This window comes from Arachis stenosperma, chromosome 5 (genome assembly GCF_014773155.1).
Source record: "Arachis stenosperma cultivar V10309 chromosome 5, arast.V10309.gnm1.PFL2, whole genome shotgun sequence".
In the NCBI taxonomy this organism is placed as follows: domain Eukaryota; kingdom Viridiplantae; phylum Streptophyta; class Magnoliopsida; order Fabales; family Fabaceae; genus Arachis; species Arachis stenosperma.
Window position 1 is genome coordinate 140,324,265 of NC_080381.1, and position 27,136 is coordinate 140,351,400.

At 32.9% G+C, this 27,136-nt stretch overlaps 3 protein-coding genes and 1 non-coding gene across 5 annotated transcripts; 3 read left to right on the forward strand and 1 right to left on the reverse strand.

Annotated features, from left to right (window-relative positions):
- Positions 1-10,634: 10,634 nt before the first annotated feature.
- On the forward strand, positions 10,635-17,844 carry LOC130981566 (citrate-binding protein-like). The gene is made up of 3 exons (XM_057905150.1): positions 10,635-10,782; positions 17,065-17,369; positions 17,458-17,844. The coding sequence occupies exons 1-3, from the start codon at positions 10,635-10,637 to the stop codon at positions 17,842-17,844; spliced, it is 840 nt and encodes a 279-aa protein (XP_057761133.1).
- Positions 17,845-18,775: 931 nt separating this feature from the next.
- On the forward strand, positions 18,776-18,971 carry LOC130983318 (U2 spliceosomal RNA). Its single transcript, XR_009087314.1, has one exon. It is a non-coding gene; the product is annotated as a U2 spliceosomal RNA (small nuclear RNA).
- Positions 18,972-20,834: 1,863 nt separating this feature from the next.
- LOC130982268 (F-box/kelch-repeat protein At3g06240-like) lies at positions 20,835-23,167 on the forward strand. 2 transcript variants are annotated; one of them, XR_009087113.1, is made up of 4 exons: positions 20,835-21,904; positions 21,981-22,117; positions 22,371-22,616; positions 22,748-23,167. XR_009087113.1 is itself a non-coding variant. In XM_057906207.1 (3 exons), the coding sequence occupies exons 1-2, from the start codon at positions 20,893-20,895 to the stop codon at positions 22,571-22,573; spliced, it is 1,428 nt and encodes a 475-aa protein (XP_057762190.1). In that variant the 5' UTR covers positions 20,835-20,892; the 3' UTR covers positions 22,574-22,616; positions 22,748-23,167. The 2 variants fall into 2 exon arrangements, 1 of the variants encoding a protein (XP_057762190.1); XM_057906207.1 differs by having other exon boundaries at positions 20,835-22,117.
- A 1,508-nt stretch (positions 23,168-24,675) lies between these two features.
- LOC130981567 (uncharacterized) lies at positions 24,676-26,936 on the reverse strand. Its single transcript, XM_057905151.1, has 8 exons — positions 26,867-26,936; positions 26,548-26,596; positions 26,263-26,350; positions 25,994-26,151; positions 25,811-25,853; positions 25,364-25,429; positions 25,095-25,172; positions 24,676-24,973 (listed from the first exon to the last, which is right to left on the reverse strand). The coding sequence occupies exons 1-8, from the start codon at positions 26,934-26,936 to the stop codon at positions 24,878-24,880; spliced, it is 648 nt and encodes a 215-aa protein (XP_057761134.1). The 3' UTR covers positions 24,676-24,877.
- Positions 26,937-27,136: the final 200 nt, after the last annotated feature.

The following is a 27,136-nucleotide window of genomic DNA, read 5'->3' on the forward strand; positions in this document are numbered from 1 at the left end:
AGTTCGACAAATCAAAAACTAATTCGTTGTGGATCTTAGTTCTATTTAAGGTTCTGAAAATCGAACCGAACCGTCCGATCAAACCAGTTCAACTGGAAATCGACGGTACAAGCGGTTCGGTCCTCCCCTTATAACCGTTCGAAGAAAAACCGTTGAAAAACCGATGAACCGGCCGAGAACCAGTCGGTCGGGCCGGACTGGTAACCGGCCGGTTCGGATAAAACGGCGCCGTTTTAAAACTTGTAAAAAAAAATAGAAATGGATCCACCGATTCAGTGATCCCTTGTGACCCAACCCCCCTCTTCTCCTAATCATTCATTCATCCATGTTCTGGAGAACTCTGAATGAAAGAAACCCTAGCCGCGTTGCCCTCCGCCTAGCCCTCCATCGTCGCTGCCTAACCCAGCTCCTCTTCGGCTCTTCATCTTCGTTGGCTTCTCGGCACGGACCCAAGTTAGTGGCTTCTCTTCTTCATCTTCACTTTGGTCTTCTTCTTCAATTTTTGTTCCATTTCTGATTTTTCTTCAAGTCTGCTTCGGTCTTAGATCAAGTCTGCTTCAATTTTGTTCAACTCTGCTTCAATTTTTGTTCAAGTCTGCTTCGATCTTGGTTCAAGTCTTCTTCAATTTTTGAAGTTTTGTTCAAATCTGTCTTGTATTTGCCAATAGTTTGAAGTTTTGTTCTGAATGTTTGAAGGTTGGTTCTGGATCTGTTGCTGTTGCTGATGGTCCTTGAAGTTTGGTTCTGAATGTTTTGTTACTCTGTTTTCTAATTGCTGTGAATGTTTGAAATTTTGTTACTCTGAAAGTTTGGTTATGGATTTGTTACTCTGATGGTTTGAAGTTTGCTGTGAATGTTTGAAGTTTTGTTATTCTGATGGTTCTTTTAATTTTTCTCTGGTTACTGATGGCTCTGTTTAGTTTTTGAATGCTCGGTTTTTCTTCTTACTTTTAATTTCTGAATTTTTTGTTCAAATAATGTTGCTAATGTTCTTCTTCTTCTTCCTTGCTAATGCTCTGTTTAATTTAGTGTCATCACTGTTGAGTCTATTTCAGTGTTTTGAATGTCTGATACTTTGATTTGTGATTTCTGAATCTGAAATTAATTAAATCATTGATTTTGTGTTGTTGAAATTATTGATTAAAATGGATTTGTTATGCTGCTGTTGCCATTTTCTAATTTTTAAGTATGATATTTCTGAATTTTTGTTGAAATAGTTATTGATTTCAGGGTTTAGAGTGATTATTTGTTGCTGGTATCATAGTTTTTGATTGCGGATGGCGGCTCATGGCGGTGAGCCAAAAATCCACCATAAAATAATGGCGGATGGCGTTGCAGAAAATGGCGGAAATGGCGGATTACCTAAAAAATGTATATATATGTACAAAAAAATATGCAGAAAAATTGCAAAAATAATCAACTATAAAATCTAATTTATATAATCATTTTTCTAGTTATAAGACATCCAATTAATGCAGCAAATATAATAGAAAATTCAGCAATTTAGCAAATAAACATAAGACATATAACATAAAAACTAAAAACTTAAAAGAAAGACCAAAGCCATTGTCTCATCATGTCTTTAAACTAAAGAATGATGAAATAAACCATCTAAATTCTAGCTCTCATCAACTTGGTTCCCCCTTTAGAGCTGCAGGTTGTTTCCTTTTTCTATTTTGTTGTCTTCTCCTAGTATTTGCCGTAGGCTCATTCTCCCCCCCCCCATTGCTTCAATTTTACTGGAACGGACAACAGTTGCAGAATGAGCAGGAGCAGTGCCAGCAGCATGACCAGCAGAGGCAGAGGCAGGGGCAGGGACAGGGACAGGGGCAGGGGTATTAGAATCAGGGGCTGGTCTGCAAGTTGATATAGTGAACTAAAATGAACGGAAAAATTTGGAGGAAGAGAGGTTTATGAGGGAAGAGAAGGAGACGATGAACTGAACGAACAAAGTAAAAAAGGGAATGTATGTAACTATGAACCAGAAAGAGAGGGAACTGTGGTAATGAGCGGCGGCAACCACCAGCGGCGATGGGGGGGCGACCACCAGCGATGATGGGCGGCGACGAACGGCAACGGACAACGGCGAAGATCGGCGCCGACGGCAAGCACAGAGAAGAGAGAACAGAGACGGAGAGCCGTTTTTGACGTGAATAAGAGAAGAGAAGTTTTTTAATAACAGAGGCTAATTAGGGTTACAGGTATCACTTAGGGTTTCCTAAATTACCCAATTACCTCCAATTTTTTTCAAAAAAATCCTAAAAACCCCGCCATTTCCGCCATTTCAATTGCGGCCGACTTTTCACCCGCCGTGAAAACCACGTTGCGGTGGCCTTTGTATGGTGGCGAGTCCAAATTCCGCCACGCCATACTGCCATGGCGCCGCCATAACCAATATTTTAAAACACTGGCTGGTATTTAACTTTTGTTGCTGCTTCTTTTTTTCTTTCTGGCTCTGTTAAGTTATGTTAAGTTGCTACATTTAAACTTGTGCATTGGCCTGTTCATATTCACTTGCAATAACAACAAATTTCTCATTTGATGATCCATTAACTACCTCATTTTCTAGTACCATTCCTTTTGTTATGGCTTTAGCTGAAGAAATTGGAAGGACTGGATGAGGAGACATTGATGCCTCAGAAGATACCACCACCATCAACATATCCTTGTTACTTGAAGATTTTTTTAGCACAATAGTTAAAATCACAATCACAATTACATAATATGTTTAAATAATTATCCAAAAAAAAAAGAAACTCACAAGAACATCTTAAGATTTTGATGATTGATAAATTTTTATGTCGACATTTAATATTTGATATTTCTTTATACTATTTAACTTGAGTTTGTATATTAATAAGATTATATGAATTTGATTGATGACATTTAATGTAATTTTTTAAATTTGAAAACTATTTTAATATTGATATTATATTATAATTATATTTTAAAATATTTATTTATAATTTATTTATTATTTTATTTTAAAACAATTTTTTCGGTTGAACCACCGATTAAACTGATTAAACCAATAAACTAATAAACTAATAATTAAAGTGATTTGATGATCAGTCCGATTTTTCGAACCTTGAGTTCTATTTAAGAGTCTAGTGTCCACTCACAAGACAAATTCAAATCTCGATACTTAAGTTGATTATTCAGACCAACCAGTTAGTGAAATAGTTTCTTTTTATCGTGGCATTATATGAGGTTTAAGAGGATAGTGAAGGTTTTTATTCTTTTCTTCTTTTAGACTAAAGGGCCCTAGGCCCATAAAAAGAAACAAAAACACGAAAGGACAAAATGTTTTCATTCATTTCATTTGACGGCTGATTTTTTGTCTTGAGCTAATCAAGGCGAAAGTAATACTACACAAGTCTCTAATGCTGGATTGTATTGGGCCTATTGTAGAGTTGTCTTCGGACATTCGGCTTGCTACGAAACTCATAAATTAACCAATAAACAAATTAACAATCTTAGCAATCATAAATAAATATCATATCATCACAATAGCTTACAACAACAATCAGTTATGTACCAATTAAAAATCATTTTAAATTTTAACTTTTATTTACATAAGAGAAAAAAATTCAACATCATAAATATAATATAATAACCACAAATCGATAATAATATCACATTTAAAATAGCATCAATTTGCAAGCAAGAAAAAACCTTAACATGTATTACTAGCAAAATACTATAAACTATTATGTATTATCAACTAAGACAAATTGCTAAATCCTAAAATAAAATAAGTATAAAACAAGTAGATGAGTATTACAATGCAAAAAAATTGATTTAACAATATTTAAAAATAAAAAATAGATATACTATTAAAAAATTATTACATTTTATTTAAATAAAAAGATAAAATTCAAATTTTTGCAATGAATCAAAAGCGAAAAAAAATTATGGAGGATAGTGTTTACCTGTAGTAGTAATAGCATGCAGACAAAACCAACTGTGACAGAATAACAACGAAGGTCAGAAGAGGAACAAGGGCCGATTCACCATGTCTTCTACATGCAATACGGCATATATGAAACCCAAGTTTAAACCTATGATGGCGAGAAGACGATCAGCGGGTGTCTTGTCGAAGTTCTGGACTACCATGGAAGTATCACGACTGGAAAGGAAAGCGCGCCAGGTATTGTAGTGGCATAATAGTGGTCAGGGACCAGGGATCCTGGAAGAGTTGCGTGCAGTGACAAACAGCGGCTTGGAACTCCTGACACTCCTGACAGAGCGGCAGCGTTTTTGAACCTTGTGGTTATTGGGGAGTAGGGATGGAAACAAATCAGGCCAGGCTTTGCTCTTAACAGGCTTGGCCTGACCTGTCATGTAGTTAATTAGCCTGAGTCTAGCCTGCAGCCCGCTATAGGCTCTTTATAAAGTATTAGGTCTGGCTTGTTATTTAGTCTGGCCTGACTTGAAGCCTGTTAAAAAGACTAATAATTTTTTTATAAAAATAAAAATATTATTTAAAAAAATTATTTTTTAATAAAAATATTTGTAATATGTCATATTTAATATTTATAAGAATTTTTAATCTTTTAAAATATTTAAAATATACAAAAATATTTATAATAAAATATAATAAATTTAAAATATCTCATCATTTTGTTAATAATACAAAATTATTTATATATTTAATTATGTTTTAACAAGCCCAAACAGGCCTGACAGGCCAATAAGGCTAATTAATAAGCCTGGACCTGATTTATTAGCATATTAAGACTTTTAAAAGAATCTGAGCCTGTACCTATTTTATAACAGGTCAGGCCAGACTAGACCAAATACAAGCCAGGCTACTCTAGCAACTGTCTAACTTTTTTCCACCCCTATTGGGGAGGCAGCCTTATTTTCTGCTTCAATATAGTAGTTGAAGAAAAAATTAATTCATGGCCTAGATTTCTTGTTGTATCTGAGTCGAGGGTAAGTTTGGGTTTTTTCTTGAACTTTGTCCATATCAAAAAAGAAAAACTGGTTAAAATAAAATTATTATTAATTATAATATTAATAACGTAAGGAGTTTTAAAATTCTAAATAATATAGGAGTATTGTAACATCCACTATGATACTTATCCCACGCCACAAAAAAATATCGAGAAAGAAGTTATTTACTTATTTCAACCTTTTAAAGCCAATGTAACAGTATTTTATATATAAAAAAAGAAATATAGACTCAAGCAAATTATTGTTTTGATATTTTTACACACTCTCGCACACAATTCAAAAATAAAACTAAAAAATGATAGTGTAATATATATTTTTTGTCTTTAAAATATTTTATTTTTTAAATATCTAAACATTTAATTTTATTGTTTGTTTTTTATGGCCACGGATTTTATCAAATAAGTTCAAAAGAATTTTAGAGAGACTCGTACATATGACCTTAACCTACACTACCTAAAGTGGGTCCGACAACGTTCCTGCAGCAAAATCCATTGAAAATGTGAAAGAAAGTATCACAACACTTTCAACGGAAAGCATAGTTAAAGCCAGGGGTGTCAAAAATCCCGAGCAGGAGGGGATCCCCGTGGAGACCGCCCCAAATGGGGCTCCGATGGTGGGGAATTTTCCCCATGGGGATGGGAATGGGGAGCGAAATTCTCCCGAGACAGGCGCGGGGACCCGAGCGGGGATCCCCGCCCCATCCCCGATAATTCCCTTAATTGTTAAACTTACTTAAATACTCTTACTTTATTTCTAACATATGGGGTATTTTAGTAATTTCACCCATTAAAAAACCTTAACCCTATATTCCCTTCTCACATTTGTTGCTGCGCCCTCTCTAACTCTCTATTCCCATCCAAACCCCAACTCTCCAGACTCCAGTCACTCACTCACTCTCCACTTTGTTCAAACTTCAAAACCCTCACAGCTAGCCACTGGCCACTCTTGCGCTGTCACCCTAGCAGCTTCACCGCGTCGTTCTCTCTCCTCAGGCACGACGTCCTTCTCCTCTCCACTTCTGCGTCTGCGTGTTTGCTTCCATTCTCGTCACTATATGTTAACATATTTGTCTCTATTGTTTTAACAGAGAACATGGAGATGTTTGTTGGAAGTTTTATGCCGACAATGAAAGAATATTTGATGTTAAAGACTTTGTTTTATTGCTTTCTTTATAATGGAAGTTGCATTTCAAAATCTTATTTTATAGACTATGATTTGCTATGTTGTATTTCTGGACTTATAATCTTAGATAAGATATGTTTGTGTGTTTGTAATAATATTTTTTAGTTTGTTTTTTTGTTTTTTTTTTTATATTTTTTTTACTATAATTTCCATATGAATGTTAAACATAGGGAGATAGGGAATGGAGCCCCGCGGGGAACGCGAAGAATGCGGGAAACGGAAATGGAGACAATTATCTCCCCATGACGGAGATTAATTCTGGGGGCGGGGACGGGAGTAGGGAAGCATCCCCCGCCCCCGCCCCGCCCCATTGACATCCCTAGTTAAAGCTGAAGATAATAACAATCCAGCTTAACCAACAAGATCGGTTGAAACCGATCAACGTACATGCACAAATGAGTAATATATACAGTTCTATAGTTTTATTAAGCAACCATTAAAAAACAAAAAGAAGAAATCCAAAATAAATGAATTGGTCGAAATTCAAATGCTTAATTAAAAGTAAACATTTTCAAATATAAGCCTTCAAATTTTTTTCAATAAAGGTAAATTAACATTATTCATATTGAATCGCTAAAAATTATATCATAATGCGAGAACATATTTTTACTCATAAAAATTAGAGATTAAAAATCAATAAAAGAGTTATCTCAATCCTTTTCAACTAAAATTTTTATTGTTATTTAATTTTAAATAAAAAATCATTATGATTTATTTAATTTAATATTTATAATAATAAATAAAATTATTTTTATATAAATTATTTAATTTAAAATAACATAACTTGTGATTATAATTAATATATGAATTACTCATAAACAAATTAAGAAATTAAATAATTTCCGAACATCGAACCCCTGCATGGGCATCCATAGTACACTCCTTTTGCACCCACAGGAGGAGGTTAGCCTACACCCGAAATTGAACCATGCCAACATTATAGAAGCCATTGTTGCACAGACACATTATATTGCACTTTTTAATGCGTCAGTTATATTTCCAAAAATACTTGTTTTACAAAAACAAGTAAAAGTATTAGAGTGAATAAAATGTAATAGATAATTGTTATGTAGTCCAGGTTCAGAATTCGGTGGTTCAGAAACCTTTGGACCACTTAGTGGTCCAAGTAGAAAACATATTTTTAGAGTTTTTTTTATCAATTGCTATGTAGTCTTTGAACTAATTTTAATTACAAATTAATCCTATATATTTTATTTAATTATAAAAATAGTTTTTTATTTTATAAATTATTAATTTATCAATTATCTATTATATTTATTAACAATTAAATACAAAAATAATAACCAATTATATTCTCCATTCATCCTAATAATTCCAATTGATTAAAAAATTAACTTTGATCTCGTTACGTTCGTCCATGGCTTCCAAATCGTGTTTCCTTGAAATTCAATCGATTAGTTTACACTATATCACAAAATAATCGATTGAAAGTTGTAAGGTAGAATAATAAAAAGCTTAAACTAATCGATTATTTATACTTTCCAATCGAATGAATGTCTCGAAACAATCGATTGTTGTTGTTACTCAATCGATTGAGTTCACGAAAACAACATGGATTTGCCAAATACAATCGATTGGAAAGTGATGACATTGAAGTTTTAGCCAAATTCAATCGATTGGTAATGTAATCCAATCGATTGGAAGGTGATGAAGTTGAATGTTTTGCCAATTTCAATCGATTGGTAATGGTACCCAATCGATTGAAATGTGATCTGCGGTTATTTCAATCTTGTTATCTTTTTAAAATTATCTTATTATTCATCTATCTTATCTTTAAAATTCTATCTTCAATTTTTTCTGTTTTATTTTTATGTAGATAAACTAATCTTATATTTTCCTTAATATTAACATTATAAATTGGTGAATAATCCATCACTAATTATTCAAGGAAACACGATTTGGAAGCCATGGACGAACGTAACGAAATCAAAGTTAATTTTTTAATCAATTGGAATTATTAGGATGAATGGAGGATATAATTGGTTGTTATTTTTGTATTTAATTGCTAATAAATATAATAGATAATTTATAAAATAAAAAACTATTTTTATAATTAAATAAAATATATGGAGTTAATTTGTAATTAAAATTAGTTCAAAGACTACATAGCAATTGATAAAAAAACTCTAAAAACATGTTTTCTACTTGGACCACTAAGTAGTCCAAAGGTTCTGGACCACCGAATCCTAAGCCGGCCCAGGATTCGGTGGTCCAGGAACCTTTGGACCACTTAGTGGTCCAAGTAGAAAACATGTTTTTAAAGTTTTTTTATCAATTGTTATGTAGTCCTTGAACTAATTTTAATTACAAATTAACCTCATATATTTTATTTAATTATAAAAATAGTTTTTATTTTATAAATTATTATTTTATCAATTATCTATTATATTTATTAACAATCAAATATAAAAATAACAACCAATTATATCTTCCATTCATCCTAATAATTCCAATTGATTAAAAAATTAACTTTGATCTCGTTACGTTCGTCCATGGCTTCCAAATCGTGTTTTCTTGAAATTCAATCGATTGGTTTTTCAAAACAATCGATTGAATGATAACTCAATCGATTGGTTTACACTATATCACAAAACAATCTATTGAAAGTTGTAAGGTAGAATGGTAAAAAGCTTAAACCAATCGATTGTTTATACTTTCCAGTCGAATGAATGCCTCAAAACAATCAATTGTTGTTGTTACTCAATCGATTGAGTTCACGAAAACAACATGGATTTGCCAAATACAATCGATTGGAAAGTGATGACATTGAAGTTTTAGCCAAATTCAATCGATTGGTAATGTAATTCAATCGATTGGAAGGTGATGAAGTTGAATGTTTTGCCAATTTCAATCGATTGGTAATGGTACCCAATCGATTGAAATGTGATCTGCGGCTATTTCAATCTTGTTATCTTTTTAGAAATTATCTTATTATTCATCTATCTTATCTTTAAAATTCTATCTTCAATTTTTTCTGTTTTATTTTTATGTAGATAAACTAATCTTATCTTTTCCTTAATATTAACATTATAAATTGGTGAATAATCCATCACTAATTATTCAATCCCACCATTGAAATCGTGTATCATTTTCTTTGATTATAAAAAATTTAATTGTTTTTCTTTGGAACATCCATCTACTCAATATCCAATTTTTTTTTTAATTTTCATCCGTCTATTTAATATCCACTATTTCTTCATCATTAATCACCGTTGCAGCAATCATCAAAGGTCCAATCAAGTTTTTCATTGTAGTGTTCAAAAAATAAACCATCGTTTTGATTACAAAATCGAGGTCAGTGAATAGAATCTCTAATTTTGCAATTATTCTGTTCGATACTTTATTCGTGAAATTGATTGTGTAAGAAAAAATATTTAAAAATATCTTTTATTAATGCATAGAAATTGAGAAATACTAAAAAGTAAATAGATGTTATTATTTTTTATTATTAATTAATTAGCTAGCAATCAGCGACGGACCTAGAGGGGGTGAGTAGTGGCCCGGACACCCCAAAATTTTAAGAAACTATACTTATCTATAACAATTTATATTAGGAATACAGAGAGTTAGGTGTCGACTATTTTTTTCCTATTTTACCCCTATTTTACCCCATGACAGAATGATGTAACTGCTCGTTAAGATATTCTTATTGGATGTAAATTATTGTTACAAATATTTTTATTAAAATATGTTTTGAAGGAATAAAAATAGAATAGTTCAATAGGGATTAATTTAAAAAAAAAAATTTACACTAATAATTTTTCTCTTCAAATTATTAACGTACTTCTCTAATATACTCTAAGTACCTACACAATATATAATATCAATTAGCGTTCAAATTTAGGTTCCAATATTGTTATTAACTAGAGAGGTTTATTAATTTTTTAAAAAAATACATACAATAAGTTTTGTATCAATATATCATGATTCATTTTAAAAATAATATTTATTCATCTAGGTTATAGAGTGTCTTAAAAAATTATATTTAAATAAGTATTCTATTTTTTAACTATTTTATATTTTTAGATTAAAAACTTTGTATTTTTTTTATTCAAGCTTTATTTTTAAATTTTATTTTAATTGTCTTATTCAAAACTATTAATATGAAATTTTATTTTGTAGGATAAATAAAAAAATGAGATTTTTTTAATAAATTAAATTATTGACAGACTTACTTATTATAAAATAAGTTAAGTATATTTCTTGATTATAAGAATACATATAATTCACTTTTGATTGTAATCACAATAAATATAAATTTATCCAATTTTTTAAAATTTACATTAATTATTAAAATTATAACATAATGAATGTACTCCTATACACATTTTTTCTTATTTTTGTACTTTATTTTAATTTTGTTAAACAAAAAAGTTTAAATATTATTTACTTTTAATTTTTAACTTTTACCACAAATAGAAATATATGACTTTGTGTGTATTAAATAATTTTTTTCATTGGACATTTTTAAGATGTCAGGTATATTTACAGACACTGAGATGAATGAGCAATACCAGCAGGACGATGACTTTAACCAACAAGAAGAGCTAGTAAGTGACCAAGATATGATGGATGAACAGAATGAATCCGAACAAGATTTCAGAGATGAATTTACCGAGGGTACCATTACCAATCGATTGAAATTAGCGAAACATTCAACTTCATCACATTTCAATCGATTGGATTACATTACCAATCGATTGAATTTGGCTAAAACTTCAATGTCATCACTTTCCAATGATTGTATTTGGCAAATCCATGTTGTTTTCGTGAACTCAATCGATTGAGTAACAATAACAATCGATTGTTTTGAGGCATTCATTCGATTGGAAAGTATAAACAATCGATTGGTTTAAGCTTTTTACCATTCTACTTTATAACTTTCAATCGATTGTTTTGTGATATAGTATAAACCAATCGATTGAGTTATTATTCAATCGATTGTTTTGAAAAACCAATCGATTGAATTTCAAGGAAACACGATTTGGAAGCCATGGACGAACGTAACGAGATCAAAGTTAATTTTTTAATCAATTGGAATTATTAGGATGAATGGAGGATATAATTGGTTGTTATTTTTGTATTTGATTGTTAATAAATATAATTGATAATTGATAAAATAATAATTTATAAAATAAAAAATTATTTTTATAATTAAATAAAATATATGGGGTTAATTTGTAATTAAAATTAGTTCAAGGACTACATAGCAATTGATAAAAAAATTCTAAAAACATGTTTTTTACTTGGACCACTAAATAATCAAAGGTTCCTGGACCACCGAATCCTGAGCCTCCTAAATCGTATATCCAGCGGTCAATTGAACAATGTGTTACCTTTTTTCGTAGGAGTAGTATACATTATAACGTAGGATAATAAAAAAAAGTATTGAAATGATTGTTTTGTTGAAAATCCATGCATTTGATGTAGGAATGTTTATGAGTTGGTTAGGTTGGATTTAAGTATATTCTGGGACATTAAAAGGTTATTAATTTATTTTGATTTGATCCAAAAATAATTTGAAACAAATTGGGTTAAACTGAAAATTTATTCAAGATCAAATTAGTATACATAAATTTGTAAATTTTATATATCAAAATAATAAAATTTTAATTTTAAAAATTAAATTTAACAAATATTATATCATATTTATTTTAAAATAAATTATTTTAAAATAAAAATAATATTATACGATATAAAAAATATTAATTAAAGTATAAAAATATAATATGACATTATTAATTTTATTCTAAAATATATATTTTTATCATAAAAAATAAATTTAAATAAGAGCGGATAAGAATCACTCGAGATATAACCCGAACCTAATCAAAAAATAACATCGCATAAAAATTATAAACAAAAAAAAAAATATGTCCGATCTTGAACACTCATAAATTGAGGGGTATTATCAAAGGAGTGACCTTTTTATAATCCAAATTCATATAAATATGAAAAAAAATCATGTAATTTTCGACGAGTGGCAAGTAGATAATGGACATACTATTTAATTGATTATTACAATTAACCTTTTCATTTTCTTTTCTAAGATCTTAAAAGAAAAAAAATTAAAAAATACAAATACAAATCAAATTATTATTATTATTATTATGAGAAATAACTTTTATTTTGCGTGCATCAGAGTGTTACTAATGTATTTGTGTATAAAAATATGTGTGATTTAATTTATTTTTAATGTATATTTATATTTTAACATGTATTTTAGATTGATTTTAGTGACTAATTTTAATATACACTCACAGTCAAATTGATTAAGTGAACTAACTATTTATCAACTCAAATTGATTAATTAATGAAAATTCTATATTATAACTTTTTTGGCTATAGACAAGGGCCTCCAACCGAGCCCAGGGCAAATCATGGGTCTTTTTTTCAATTTAACAAAATTTTCTGCATAGGCCTTGACAATGTAGTTAAATCAATACAAAGGAGTAGCGGAGGCCTAGATCAAGTGGCAATTATATTGCCTCTTAAACAAGTTACACCAAGTTCGAACTCCGATGAGGTTTGATAAAACCTCAAAGTGTTGATGCGTGGGTGTATGTTGTGATACCTAAGATTGGGGGTTGTCCAAAAAAAAAAAAACTATTCTTACACTAATTATGGCGAGACATGTGATGCATTAAATGTTTTTACCAAAATAATACACAAGTTAATGATTTGAATTATATTAACTTAGATAGATAAAATTTAAAAAAAAACATTTTTTTTTGTTAAAAAATAAAAATAGTTGGTTTTCAATATTTTCTTATTCACAGCATAGCATGCATTGTCATATTGAGTTTGGCCTCTTGCCCTCTTATCCTCCGTTACCAATTTCTTCACTTTATTCTGGCAAGTGTTTCTTTTCTGCACTCATATTCATATATTATTTTTGGTTTAAGGTATATATATATATAATGAATATTCGGGGATATACTTCTTTACCATGGGGATCATGCATGTGTGAAGCTTTTGATCAAGATTATCCTTAGGGTGACCATGGTTGAGGCATTATTTCCAGTTTTTTTGCAGGCCTTAACCTGCATTATTCCTCACATGAAACTCCAAGAGAAAATACTACATATTAAGACACTGATGATGATCATTGGCAATGACATATATATCTAATATAATTAACCAAGCCCGTGAATCAGGTTAGTTATTATTTCCTTATACTAAACAACAATCAAGGGGTTAGTTGGCTCAACTAATTAGGATAAAATAATAATTCGATGATTCATTCTTAATTAGAAACTAGGAGTTATATATGTATCTGCCACTGCTGCTAAAGGTTTTATCATGGCTGTCAAGTGTAGTTGTTGAGCAAAAAGAAAAAAACATGTGCCGCTCATCATGCAATAATTATTCTAGGGGCCCCGCTACACATACAAGCAAATAATGCATACAATCCTTACAAGTTGGCCCAACTCAGGTTTAATCCACGCGCACTCCCTCCCTTTAAATGGAGCGTCAATTTCACGCGTGTCACTCGAACGATTACGCTTCGAAAAAACCGCTCGTTATGGCTCACTCTTCCTCTTCTCCTTTAAAGATAACACAAATCCTCAAGTTTCGAGCAACATTCTAAACTGAAGAGACATTTGAACTCGTCGCGAATAATAGCAGAAACCATCAACAAAATATTATTCAAGGTACGTTATTGTTTTACTCATCTTGTACATTTTCCACATTTCTGTTTCTGATTTCGAAATTGAAGAACTATGTTTTACTGTTCTTCTATGTTCTTCTAGGTTTTATTGATCTTCTTGTTCTAAGAAATTGAACACATGGTGTAAATATATTTGATCCAATTATAAGTAAATTTTTTTTCCATAATTAAACTCTCTCTGGTGTATTCAAAATGTCTGATTTACAGGTACTATAATATGAAGTGGTGATCCAGATAGATTGGAACCCATATATGACGGTCTGCATAGAGATCTGCACAATACACCCAAACACAGACTATAAATACACCCGTTAAAAAATTAAATTTACACCTCTGCTGCAGATTTTAGCCCAACACTACCTGAAAGCTACTTGTTGTCCACAAGTCCAAAATTAATTAAACTCTCTCTAGTGTATTCAAAATGTCTGATTTACAAATACTATAATATGAAGTGGTGATCCAGATAGATTGGAACCCATATATGACGGTCTGCATAGAGATCTGCATAATACACCCAAACACAGACTATAAATACACCCGATAAAAAATTAAATTTACACCTCTGCTGCAGATTTTAACCCAACACTACCTGAAAGCCACTTGTTGTCCACAAGATCAAAATTAATTAAACTCTCTCTGGTGTATTCAAAATGTCTGATTTACAGGTACTATAATATGAAATGGTGATCCAGATAGATTGGAATCCATATATGACGGTCTGCATAGAGATCTGCATAATACACCCAAACACAGACTATAAATACACCCGATAAAAAATTAAATTTACACATCTGCTGCAGATTTTAACCCAACACTACCTGAAAGCCACTTGTTGTCCACAAGACCAAAATTAATTAAACTCTCTCTAGTGTATTCAAAATTTCTGATTTACAGGTACTATAATATGAAGTGGTGATCTAGATAGATTGGAACCCATATATGACGGTCTGCATAGAGATCTGCATAATACACCCAAACACAGACTATAAATACACCCGATAAAAAATTAAATTTATACCTCTGCTGCAGATTTTAACCCAACACTACCTGAAAGCCACTTGTTGTCCACAAGACCAAAATTAATTAAACTCTCTCTAGTGTATTCAAAATTTCTGATTTACAGGTACTATAATATGAAGTGGTGATCCAGATAGATTGGAACCTATATATGACGGTCTGCATAGAGATCTGCATAATACACCCAAACACAGACTATAAATACACCCGATAAAAAATTAAATTTACACCTCTGCTGCAGATTTTAACCCAACACTACCTGAAAGCCACTTGTTGTCCACAAGATCAAAATTAATTAAACTCTCTCTGGTGTATTCAAAATGTCTGATTTACAGGTACTATAATATGAAGTGGTGATCCAGATAGATTGGAACCCATATATGACGGTCTGCATAGAGATCTGCATAATACACCCAAACACAGACTATAAATACACCCGATAAAAAATTAAATTTACACTCCTGCTGCAAATTTTAACCCAACACTACCTGAAAGCCACTTGTTGTCCACAAGACCAAAATTAATTAAACTCTCTCTGGTGTATTCAAAATGTCTGATTTACAGGTACTATAATATGAAGTGGTGATCAGATAGATTGAAACCCATATATGACGGTCTGCATAGAGATCTGCATAATACACCCAAAGACAGACTATAAATACACCTGATAAAAAATTAAATTTACACCTCTGCTACAGATTTTAACCCAACACTACCTGAAAGCCACTTGTTGTCCACAAGACCAAAATTAATTAAACTCTCTCTAGTGTATTCAAAATTTCTGATTTACAGGTACTATAATATGAAGTGGTGATCCAGATAGATTGGAACCCATATATGACGGTCTGCATAGAGATCTGCATAATACACCCAAACACAGACTATAAATACACCCGATAAAAAATTAAATTTATACCTCTACTGCAGATTTTAACCCAGCACTACCTGAAAGCCACTTGTTGTCCACAAGACCAAAATTAATTAAACTCTCTCTAGTGTATTCAAAATTTCTGATTTACAGGTACTATAATATGAAGTGGTGATCCAGATAGATTGGAACCCATATATGACGGTCTGCATAGAGATCTGCATAATACACCCAAACACAGACTATAAATACACCCGATAAAAAATTAAATTTACACCTCTGCTGCAGATTTTAACCCAACACTACCTGAAAGCCACTTGTTGTCCACAAGATCAAAATTAATTAAACTCTCTCTGGTGTATTCAAAATGTCTGATTTACAGGTACTATAATATGAAGTGGTGATCCAGATAGATTGGAACCCATATATGACGGTCTGCATAGAGATCTGCATAATACACCCAAACACAGACTATAAATACACCCGATAAAAAATTAAATTTACACTCCTGCTGCAGATTTTAACCCAACACTACCTGAAAGCCACTTGTTGTCCACAAGACCAAAATTAATTAAACTCTCTCTGGTGTATTCAAAATGTCTGATTTACAGGTACTATAATATGAAGTGGTGATCAGATAGATTGAAACCCATATATGACGGTCTGCATAGAGATCTGCATAATACACCCAAACACAGACTATAAATACACCTGATAAAAAATTAAATTTACACCTCTGCTGCAGATTTTAACCCAACACTACATGAAAGCCACTTGTTGTCCACAAGACCAAAGTTTAGCAGAAAATCATTCCAATTCCTATCAAATGAGTCTTTGCTATGAGAGTTTCATTTTCCCTCTCTGCTAGATGTAATCAATTGATTCTTAATCTCGTTTTCCTTTCTATTTGTGCTCCGAACTCTTGTAGAAAAACCTGCAACCTTGGTATAGTTCCTGTAAAATTTTCCAGCATCTTCAAGGGTGGTAACGGTCATTCCAACCTTCGGAATAAACTGGTCATCAACAACAGAGAGGTTGCAGAATACACAATGTCAAAAACTATAAATACACCATGTCAAAACGAAGCTGGAGTTACAGAGAGAAAAACTAACGTCAATGACGAAGAACAAACCAATGAAAAAGGAGAGGAAAAGAACGATCGAAAAATTAGGGGGAGACGCGCGAGAAGAAGAACGATGAAATTTGAAAAGAAAGAAAACAAAGAAGGAAACAAATCTTTTAAATTTGGTAGTTATACAAACGCGAGATCTTTGTATAGCGCGTGTAAGTGACGTAGAAGTTGCAGCGCGTTTTAGTGGATAAGGCGTTAATGAACTTGTAATAGTTACAAGCCCTAATCGCTTGTATACTAAGCTTTTCTCTTATTCTAGTCTATCTATATCTATATTTTTTCTTCTGTTACTCTCTGTAGATAATTCCTTAGAAGTAGTAGCATATGGAGATCCTACTCTTGGATTTATCCCTGTTCCTTTGACACAAGCAAATTTGAAACTGCAAAGACCATATGACATACCCTTAGACCAAAGGTATAGCTATGAACATGGAATTCATCGGTTATGGGTCTATGCCGACGACAAGCCTCATGAACCAACTAGCCACACTCAACCTCGCACGGAAATTCGTATCTCAGTATGCTTAATTATTTTTAGTATATCAAAATTAAACTCTTTCTGTATTCTTCCTTGTGTCACAAGTAAACTCTAATTTAATATTTCAGGGGCTTGACTACAACTCAGGGGTGTGGCAATTTGAAGGGTATGGTTTTGTACCAAATGGAACATCTGGTGCTACAATAGCACAGATCCATGGTGCTGCACATGGTGCTACCACACTTATACTAAGAATATATAATAGTGGAGAAATGAGATACTACAGCAGAGATTTAGTGGCTAAAAATCTATATGACAAGTGGTTCAGACTCAATATCATCCATGATGTTGATGGTGGAACCGTTTCGGTGTTCACTGATGGAAAGAAAAAGTTTCATACAAAGGATAAAGGTCCTGGAGATTTGTACTTCAAATGTGGTGTTTATGCAGCACCTGCTAATATAAGCTACTACATGGAATCAAGATGGAGAGACATCAAAATTTATAGGTTATAATAATTTTGTTCATTCAATAATAATCCATTGTTGTTAGTATTCTCTGTTTAGTTGATCCAAGATTCAAAATTAAGTTGGTTTGCTCTCGAACCCAAGTTTAATCAACTGGTTGACCATATTCTATTATGTCTAATCGAAGCTAAATTATTGGATTATATTATTGTTTGAAGTGTTAGCTAATAATTTGTAAGTTAACTAGCTAGCCCCTCTCAATAAATTAACACCTAATATTCGGTCCATCTAATGTGTACAAAACTAATGATGAATATTCCAGGATCTAAACTTGAATATTATTCAGAGCACTTCATGGTGATTGGTCACGATGGTTTTGAAGCATTTGCAGGCCAAAACCTCCATTCACTCAACGACATATGAATCAAGTTATTTCATTACACATTATTTAGTTATTTGAACTTTGAAGTTGTAGATTTATTCCTAATTAAAACATTTTTTTAGTAGATCACACAATGATGAGTATAGATGGTAAATTATTAATAACTGATATAAAGTACTTATCCTTGTTATGATTCTTTTACTTGTCGTAGTCTTTGATCAATGTAATTAATATCCTTATTACCCTCTAAACAAAGATGGGCAGCAAAGAAAGCACCCGTTTAATTTCTTATGCAGTGGCTTGACTACAACTCTGGGGTATGGCAATTTGAAGGGTATCGTTTTGTGCCAAATGGAACATCAAAATATATAGAATCTTATAATCCTTAGTGATCCAAAGATGTGTTCTAATTCTTGGGAACTTCAAGATATGATCCAGATTTGTAAGACTTGTATGCTTTCTGTCAAAATAATAATTGGTACAACTTTGAGAGCTATGTTCATTAGAACGTTTGAGATCATGTCTCACATCTTTGGGAAGAGGAACAAGCAGCCAAGCCTTTGAATATAAAAGAACCATTCTTGGACCTTGATAAGCATACCTTTCTCGGCCTTTTGGCTAAGATCAAGTGTAGTATCTGTTCTTATCAGTTTAATATCTGATATGTGGGCCAATGGCCCACGCGATATTAAATTTATTTTTTAAGGGAGATGAACCATTACAGTAGCTGGCTACTGGGTTTGTCGAGCGTCGCCTAAGCCTTACACTATCACATGGGCCTGGCGCGCCCCACCTATTCAGTTTGAAAAATTGCATTTTAACCCTAGAATTGGCACATCAAAGTAGCGAAGAAGTGCTTGAAGGATGAACTAACGGCAGATTGGACTTGGAATTTGAAGGAAGATCTAAAACAAATTGCATTTTTAGAGGCTCCTGGCTTGAATAGTTGTATCCGTTGGGGTTGAACCGAGGGTCAAGGAATACAGCAAGAGACAAAAAATTTGGCCGTCGGAGATAGAAGAGGAAGGCAGCGGATTGGTCCGAGTTTGGCAGGACAGGTGAATTTTGAAAACGAAAGAAGACCTCACCGAATGCAAGGTCCGGCGGCGCAGGAAGAGAGGGAACAAATCACTTCGCTCAGCCGGGCGATAAGCGCGAAGTTTCATTGAAACTCGACGGTAAGATGTCTTCAACAGGGGCAACAACAGGGGCAACAATGAAAGAAGATGTTGTGGGCATCGCAGCAAGCATTTCAGAAGAACTGATGGCGACAGATACCAACCGGCGAAGACTTCTTCAATGTCGGCAAGTTCGGGCATCAAGCAACAACGGTGATGCAGGCTACGACGGCGCTGCGGGCGGAAACAAAGGCGCAGTCGACGGCGGCATGGAAGGCAAGTACCACGACACAGGCGCGGGTGAGGTTGCGGCCGACGATAGTGACGCAGGGGACGTCGACGTGGTAGGCGAAGGCAACGAAGTGGACGACGGCGGCGTGACGGGCGGAGACAGGGGCAGTAGCGCCGCACATTGGAGATCGCAACTTGAATCGCATGCTTCATAGATAAATCCCTGAAATTTGAATTTGGGTCGGGTTAGAATTGGAGCTCCGTTTCTCTTTAGATCTGGACCGGTTTGGCGGTTTGGGTCTTGACAAAAAAAAAAAAAAAACCCAGAATACCATTTATTTGGGGCAAAAACTTATTCAGTATTGTTATATCATAGATCCCATGTTATTATATGCCAGAGTATTAGGCTATTAGCACAGCTCGTAAAACACAAGAATAAATTTAATACATTAGTGTAAAGTGAAGAAATTTGAGTCTTCCACAACACAAAATTGATCCATGATAGGAGAACACAAATTAAACAAAAATACATAGATAATTGCAAAGCATGTGCTCTAACTCTAATGAAACCAAGCTCTTATCCTCAACTTCTATTACTATGGATTCTATTTTTCTTTTGGGAGGATAAAATATACATCTTCAATACGTAATTATTAGTCAAACCTTCACAAAAATTATTTGACTGAAATCAATAGAATGCTATCCTCCTATTTTGAAAAATGCAAAGGCTTAAAGCTCTCATCTAAAAAAATAATTACATCATGAATAAAAGAAAATACTTTACTTAGTGTGGGAAAAAAACTATACACCAACACAAGGCACACAACACCACTTGACTATTTTTCGCTTAGCATCAAACCAAAAATACTTTTCATGGCTCAATTTAATTTAGAAGAATATTTTTCAGTACATTCTTTTTTTTCTGTTTAGATTAATTTTAGAGCATTATTTTTTTTATTGTTTATAGTCAATTATGAGTTTAATTTTAATTCTAAAATTTTTTCTTTTCCTATTCCCATCACAATTGTAATTTTTTTTAGTTTTATGTAATTGCAATAAGAATGTCTTGTCTTTGTATAATTATGAATATAGTTTAAAAGTTTTTAAAAATAAAAAACCATACAAGTTTTATTTTTTAATATGTCTTTTATGTTACTTAATTAAAAAATTATTTTTTATTCAAATAAAATTAAAAATACTTTTAATATTTAAAAAAATTAAATATGATCTAAATGTTAAATAACTTTTTAAAAAATAAAAAAAAATACTTTTTGCGTTTCCTCGGTCCTCTGTTTTCAACGCAATTTCAAATGGCGGGGCTGAGTGAATTGCGAAAAGCACCGCATTTCATTTCAATTTCCAAGCATGGATAAGAAGATGAAGCAGAAGCACACTGGGAACAAACCAAAACAGCAATCGACCATGAAGAAGAAGGAGGAGAAGCAACAGCAGAATGAGAATCACAAGAGCAAGAGCATTTACGACATTCTCCCTCTTGAACTGATTCACAGGATCCTATTTAGGGTTCCTCTCAAAGATCTCGGTCGCCTTAAGTGCGTTTCGAAGCTTTGTAACACTCTCATTTCCGATCCCGATTTTGCGAAATTGCATCTTCACCTCTCTGCTGCACCCGCCCATGTATGCCTCTTCGTATATGACGACGACTCCAATGCCGTTTCCGTTGACATTGACGCAGCATTTCACCGCCACACTGCAGTAAAAGAGGTATCTCTCCCTCTCAAGATGAACACACCTTTTGATTTTAAAGTTATGTGCTCCTGCAGAGGGCTTCTTCTCTTACACCGTGCCCCGCATTTTTTAATCGTATGGAACCCACTAATTGGATCCAGCAAAAAAGTTTCCTACTCTCACATTGTTTCTCGTATTCATCGCAAGTACTTTATGTTTCCCGATATTGCGTGTTTGTATGGATTTGGTTATGATGCTTTACAAGATGACTACTTAGTTGTTGTAGCTTCTCAGGATAAGAATGACCAAGAGCACTTTGATTGCTTGTCTTTGAGAACCAATTCATGGACTAATCTTGATTTTGCACTCTCCAAACCCTTGGGTACTAGCAACTGGCAATCTCGTGGGTTCTTCTTGAATGGCGCTATTCATTGGGCGTCTTTTAGATTTTATAGTATTCTTATATTTGATTTGAAGGAAAGAAGTTTCTCAACCATATCTATGCCTGAACAAGTGATGGGTTATCTCGATCCCACTCATCTCATCCTACTAGGAGGTTGCCTGGCCTTGTACTCTTGTGATAGCAAAGAAACTAACATATGGGTGATGAAAGAATACAAAGTGCATTCATCTTGGACTTTCTATCAGATTTCTCATGAAGACTGTGTGCCTCTATGCTTATCCAATGGTAGTGACATTGTTGCACTAGATTCTTTTCTGATATCTAGACTTCCCTGCTTATACTTTGCCAAATATAATGTCAGAGGAGAGCTCCTCCAACTCAAGTATGTTCAAGTTCCTTGTCGTGATTGGTCTAGACGCTACATGGTATACACAGAGAGTCTCGTGCCAGTCCCCAGTGAGATTAAGGATAAGGATAAGGATAAGAAGAAGAAAAATGGTATGTAACTATTCTCCTAAGGATTGCACTATGTTATTCCTCATAGTCTTCATTGGTTTGTGATTAATTAAAAATACCTAGCAAGATGCATTATGCATCAAGTTGCAATCAGATGTGGGGTTTGGCTATTTGCATTTATCAATGCTTATGGAATAACTGATCACTGTCTTGCTTCCTGAAGCCTATTCTTGTGGTGAGGGGTTTTAAGTTATTTCTTTTTTCATGTCTAATCGGTGCTTATCTTTTTTTATAGGCCGTCAGAATCAGAAGAACGATGTCAAACAAGAAAAGAGAACTAGGAGCGAATGTGGTACGAGTATAGCTGAATGCAAGAAAGGAAGTGTGAGGCATGCAACCTTAGCAAAAGAGGTTGCAACTAACTCCGGACAGATGGCAGCCGATCCTCAAATTCAGGGCCTCAGAAGAAGCGTGAGATTGAGATTGAGAAAGAGGTGAAATAGCATGCTGCTGAGGGAATTCAGGCACTAAGTGTATTGTGGTATTCTTCCTTCTGCTCTCTCAACTCTCTTTCTTTTCTGTCACTCTCGTTCAGCTCCTACGTAGAATATTCCCTTCTACTCTGTTATCTTCTCTGCCACCTTGCTGATTCCCATATTCCATCCTTCTCAGGTTATGGATTCTTCCCACTGCTGCAACCTGATTCTACGGATTCTGATCTCCCTATTTCTTTTAATTCCGTCGCATTTACTGTTACATTGAAGAACTCTATTTTGTTTCTGTTCTTAGAGCTCAAGTCACTGATGAGCTTCATTTCCTTATGATTGTTCTTAGTTCTGAACTCTAAGCTTGTGTTCTGGCTTAAATTCCTCTATTCAATATACATACCACTTCACTTTTTCTTTTAGATCATCTATCACCCTATCAGAATGACTCGAGAGAGACACTTAATTATGTTGTAAATAAAGTATTGGCAAGTTCTTCTGGAAGAAGCTACTAGAGAATTTTGTTTTATTTTGCTTTTGCATTAAGGTATGATTTCCCTTTCAACTATGAATGTAAAAAACTGGAACATTTGAAAGAGCAGATAGAGTTTCGTCTAGTTATCCCTAAAATTTAGTATCGATGATCTTTGATCATGTTTAATATACTTATCATCAGAACTAATAATTAATACATATTTCCCCCGGTGACAAGCCATTTTCATATATCATATTCTTAAGTATAGGATGAATCCTCCTTTAAATCTCTTCTTTGGTGCTAGTTGGCTACTATGTATTAACTATTAACTATTATGTAATGCATATTGATGATGAAAGAATAGTGTACTCTACTAGTTTGAGACGATTCTGGATATACATTTGTATCATAAAGTAATGTGTCTAATCAATCTGTATACTAATATAAATGCAAATATCTTATCCCTATAACCTCTATATATTATTAACGTAAAATATTTGAAGTTTATTAAGCATATATCATGCAAAAGTTGACAAACTTTTTATTTTTTAATGTGTAAACGTTTAACTTATTGAATTCTAATTACAAGTTATATTTATCATTTGTGCAAAATTTTATTAAAAAATGATCAAATAATTTACTTATATATTATGTTGATTTAAATGTGTATAAAAAAATCTATCGAACAATATTTAAATTAGCATAAAATTTATAAATATGATCTATAACATGAATTTTGAATCCAATTATTGGTTTTTGTGAAAACTTTCATTAATAAAAACTTAATGGTGTAAGAATTGAGTCTGACTTACATTGATATAAGAGTATCCCAAAAACCTTGAAAGAATTATTATCTGATTAATTATAATAATTCCAATGCTTCTTTATAAGCATTTATTTGCATTTCCTAAAGGTCCTACTTAAGAATTATGAATTATCCCTCAAAAGTATAAATATGACAAGAATCATTAATGAGAAAATCAATATTGTGAGACATCATAGCATCACATTCAATTACTAAAGTGAGGTGGGGGAGAGTATCATTCATAGGTAAGGTTAGTTATTTGATGAAATCAAACTTGGGAAGATTTCCAAGAGGTAGTTGGTTAGTTGCTTTAGCAACAGAGGGTCTCAACCCCTTTCTCTTGATCATGTCCCTCTATGCATCACAACCAATCCCTACATAATTTCCCAACAAAATAGTATGATTTGAGTTCCAATGGCTAAGGTAGAAAGCTCCTTCACCCTTTGAAAAAGTCTAGACCAAGGGTTGAAGCACATTAGATTTAGTGTTGTATCAGCTATTCAATTATTGGGGGACAAATATTACAAAATAAAGAAAACCCAAAATCAGTTATGAGGTGATAGAATTGATTTTGGGGACTATAGTTCTAGAACTGAAACCAAAAAATGCTATAAGCTTCTTTTATCCAAAAGGAATCAAACAAGGTAATTAAAGAAACATTTCAATACTATGATTATGATAAAGGTCAGACATGATGCTGAAAGTTTTTAATAATGGACAAAATCATGCAAGAGAGTGAAAAAGAAAGCTCAGATTGTTGGGTAGCAAAAGTGCATTCGCTATGTGAATGACTTATATGATTATGTTGAATGGCATATCAGTATCACAATAATGACTTTATATATGTAAATCACAGAATCAACCTTCATATTAATAGTTTCAATAATTGAGATTTTCAAATAATGGAAACTTTATGATCAAAATGACAAAATTGGAACAGTGCACAGAAATAATACAATTAGTGATCTGAGCTCGTTTTTTTTTTTTTGGGCTGAGAGATAAGTGTGGTTGGTTACATACACTGAACTACTGAAGCTCTACAGAGACACCATTTCATCAATTCCACTTGCTACATCAGCTATGAATATGCTACCTGAATCACACCATCCACCCAAAACATCTTCTTTGGAGCTCTGCAACGTAAAACACATTAATTAGATAGAAGCAAAGTGCAAGAATGAAATTTGAAACTTCTACAAAAGTAAGAACAAACTAATCATAATGAAAATTTGGTAAGAAACTCAGTTACAGTACCTTACTAAAGCCAAGCAAGTTCAAGTCACCTCTAAATGAGAACAACTTGTTGGTTTCTTTCCAAGTTCCACACAAGACCTGTTTGAAATTGTTTAGCCTTATGAGCATCTACAGGAATATTCTGTGAAACATCTTACTACAAAGAATGCTCAGAATAGTGAGTCACAGAAAACCAGTTTAATATAAGCAGCTACATTATCCTCATGACTCATTAACTCATTGTACATGGTGTTATTCATTGGTTGTAAAATTGTCTGAAAAAGAGTTACCTCATAATCAACCCCTTGAATATAAATGTAATCAGGGTTAATTATTGAGAAAGCAAGTCCTGTTATCTGCAGTAATAATAACATTATACTTTATTATAATCAATGTTACATAAAATAACCAAGCAAAGCAACTCAGATTTTCCAAAATGAATAAATACACAGTTAGAACACATAGTTAGAACAAAGAGAAGTACATGGTAAATAGGGTTTTTCAATTGTACTCAAGAACCTGAACATATAGCAATAATGCAATAAATACTTAACAATAATTACAGCGACTACATAGTATTTTTCACAACTGTTTGCACATCAAACTTATACCCTAACAGTAAAATACATAAAGATGTCTAAGGTATTCCAATTTCTTCATGAAAGATTCATCAAAAGCAGGATCAAAGTAGTTGAGAAAGATGAAGGCAGAGAAATATATTTAAAGTTTAAACTGACCTCAAATTTAGAGCAGTGCACCCATCTAGACAATGCCGACCATCTATATATGCAGATGTAATTTATAGGCTAAGATTCCAGACAAGGTAAGGTTTAAACCGCAAGAAAAAACTGTGTTCTATAATGGCAATTGCTGAACACATTTTATACTTGTTTTATCTATAAGCCTAGAAGGCAACTAACCTGCGAGGATCATAAACAGTCACAGTACGATCTGCTCCACCCACAGCAACATTACCAGTGGAAGAACTGCAGACAGAATATAAGATGTCACCAGGGGTACCACAAATTGATTGTAAACAACCACCATTTTCTTTCATTCTCAAGTCCCATAAAGTCAGCTGCAATTATATTAAATGATGAGGCTCAGAAATAGATACCAATAAAAGGTATAAGGAAGAACTCATTATGACAATAAAGCATTAAAGAAACTATGAACTGAAAAAATTCACCTGGCATCCTTCGGTAACAGCTATTACAGGACTCTGGTTTCCATTAACTACATTCTGCATGAAGTTTAACGAGGTAGGATGCCAAAGCCTGAAATATGGAAAAATAATTAAGGAATTCTAGCAACTAAATGTTATACAAAACTTAGCAGAATTTATCAGTTATTCCTTTGCTTCATCGCAAATACTAGGTCACTTAATATCACTTATGTCCAAGGAAACGGAAAAGAAAAATTAAGAAAATAAGCCAATTTATGTAATTAAAGTAAGCTAGATACATAAACTTGCCTGCCATGACTAATAAGAAAAAAAAACAACACACTGCACAGGAGCTGAACTGAAATGTGAACCAAAACAAGAGAAGAGAGAAATCAACAATTGAGATTAAAGTGAACAACTTACAATTCTTATCATAAAAAATAAATAGCCGAAGAAATATTGTAAATTTTCAAAGTTAAGTCATATTCAAGTCAAAAGGGTATTGCATGGATGGAAAAATAAGAATGAATCATGGAGAAGCAATTAAGGGCTTTTATTACAAGCATTAATTACTATTTTGTTGAATAATGCAAATCAAATTAATACCTGAGTTTCCTTCAACGGGAACCGGTTGCCCTACTCTTTGAAAGTCTTTCAGTTCCAACAAGATCAATCAGATTTAAGACACCTTGACCCATGTTTTTTCACGCCAGCTACTAGGGCGTCAACTTCGTCTTTCTTTCATTTACTCTGTGATTAGGTATTTCCAAAACTGCGGCCTCAAAAGAAACAACTTGGCCATTGCAGAAAAAGACCCACCTTCCAAATAGATTTCCTGCTTTTAGAGTGATCCAATGATACACAATAAAAAAAAATCAACAGCAGCAAGGTTGGAATC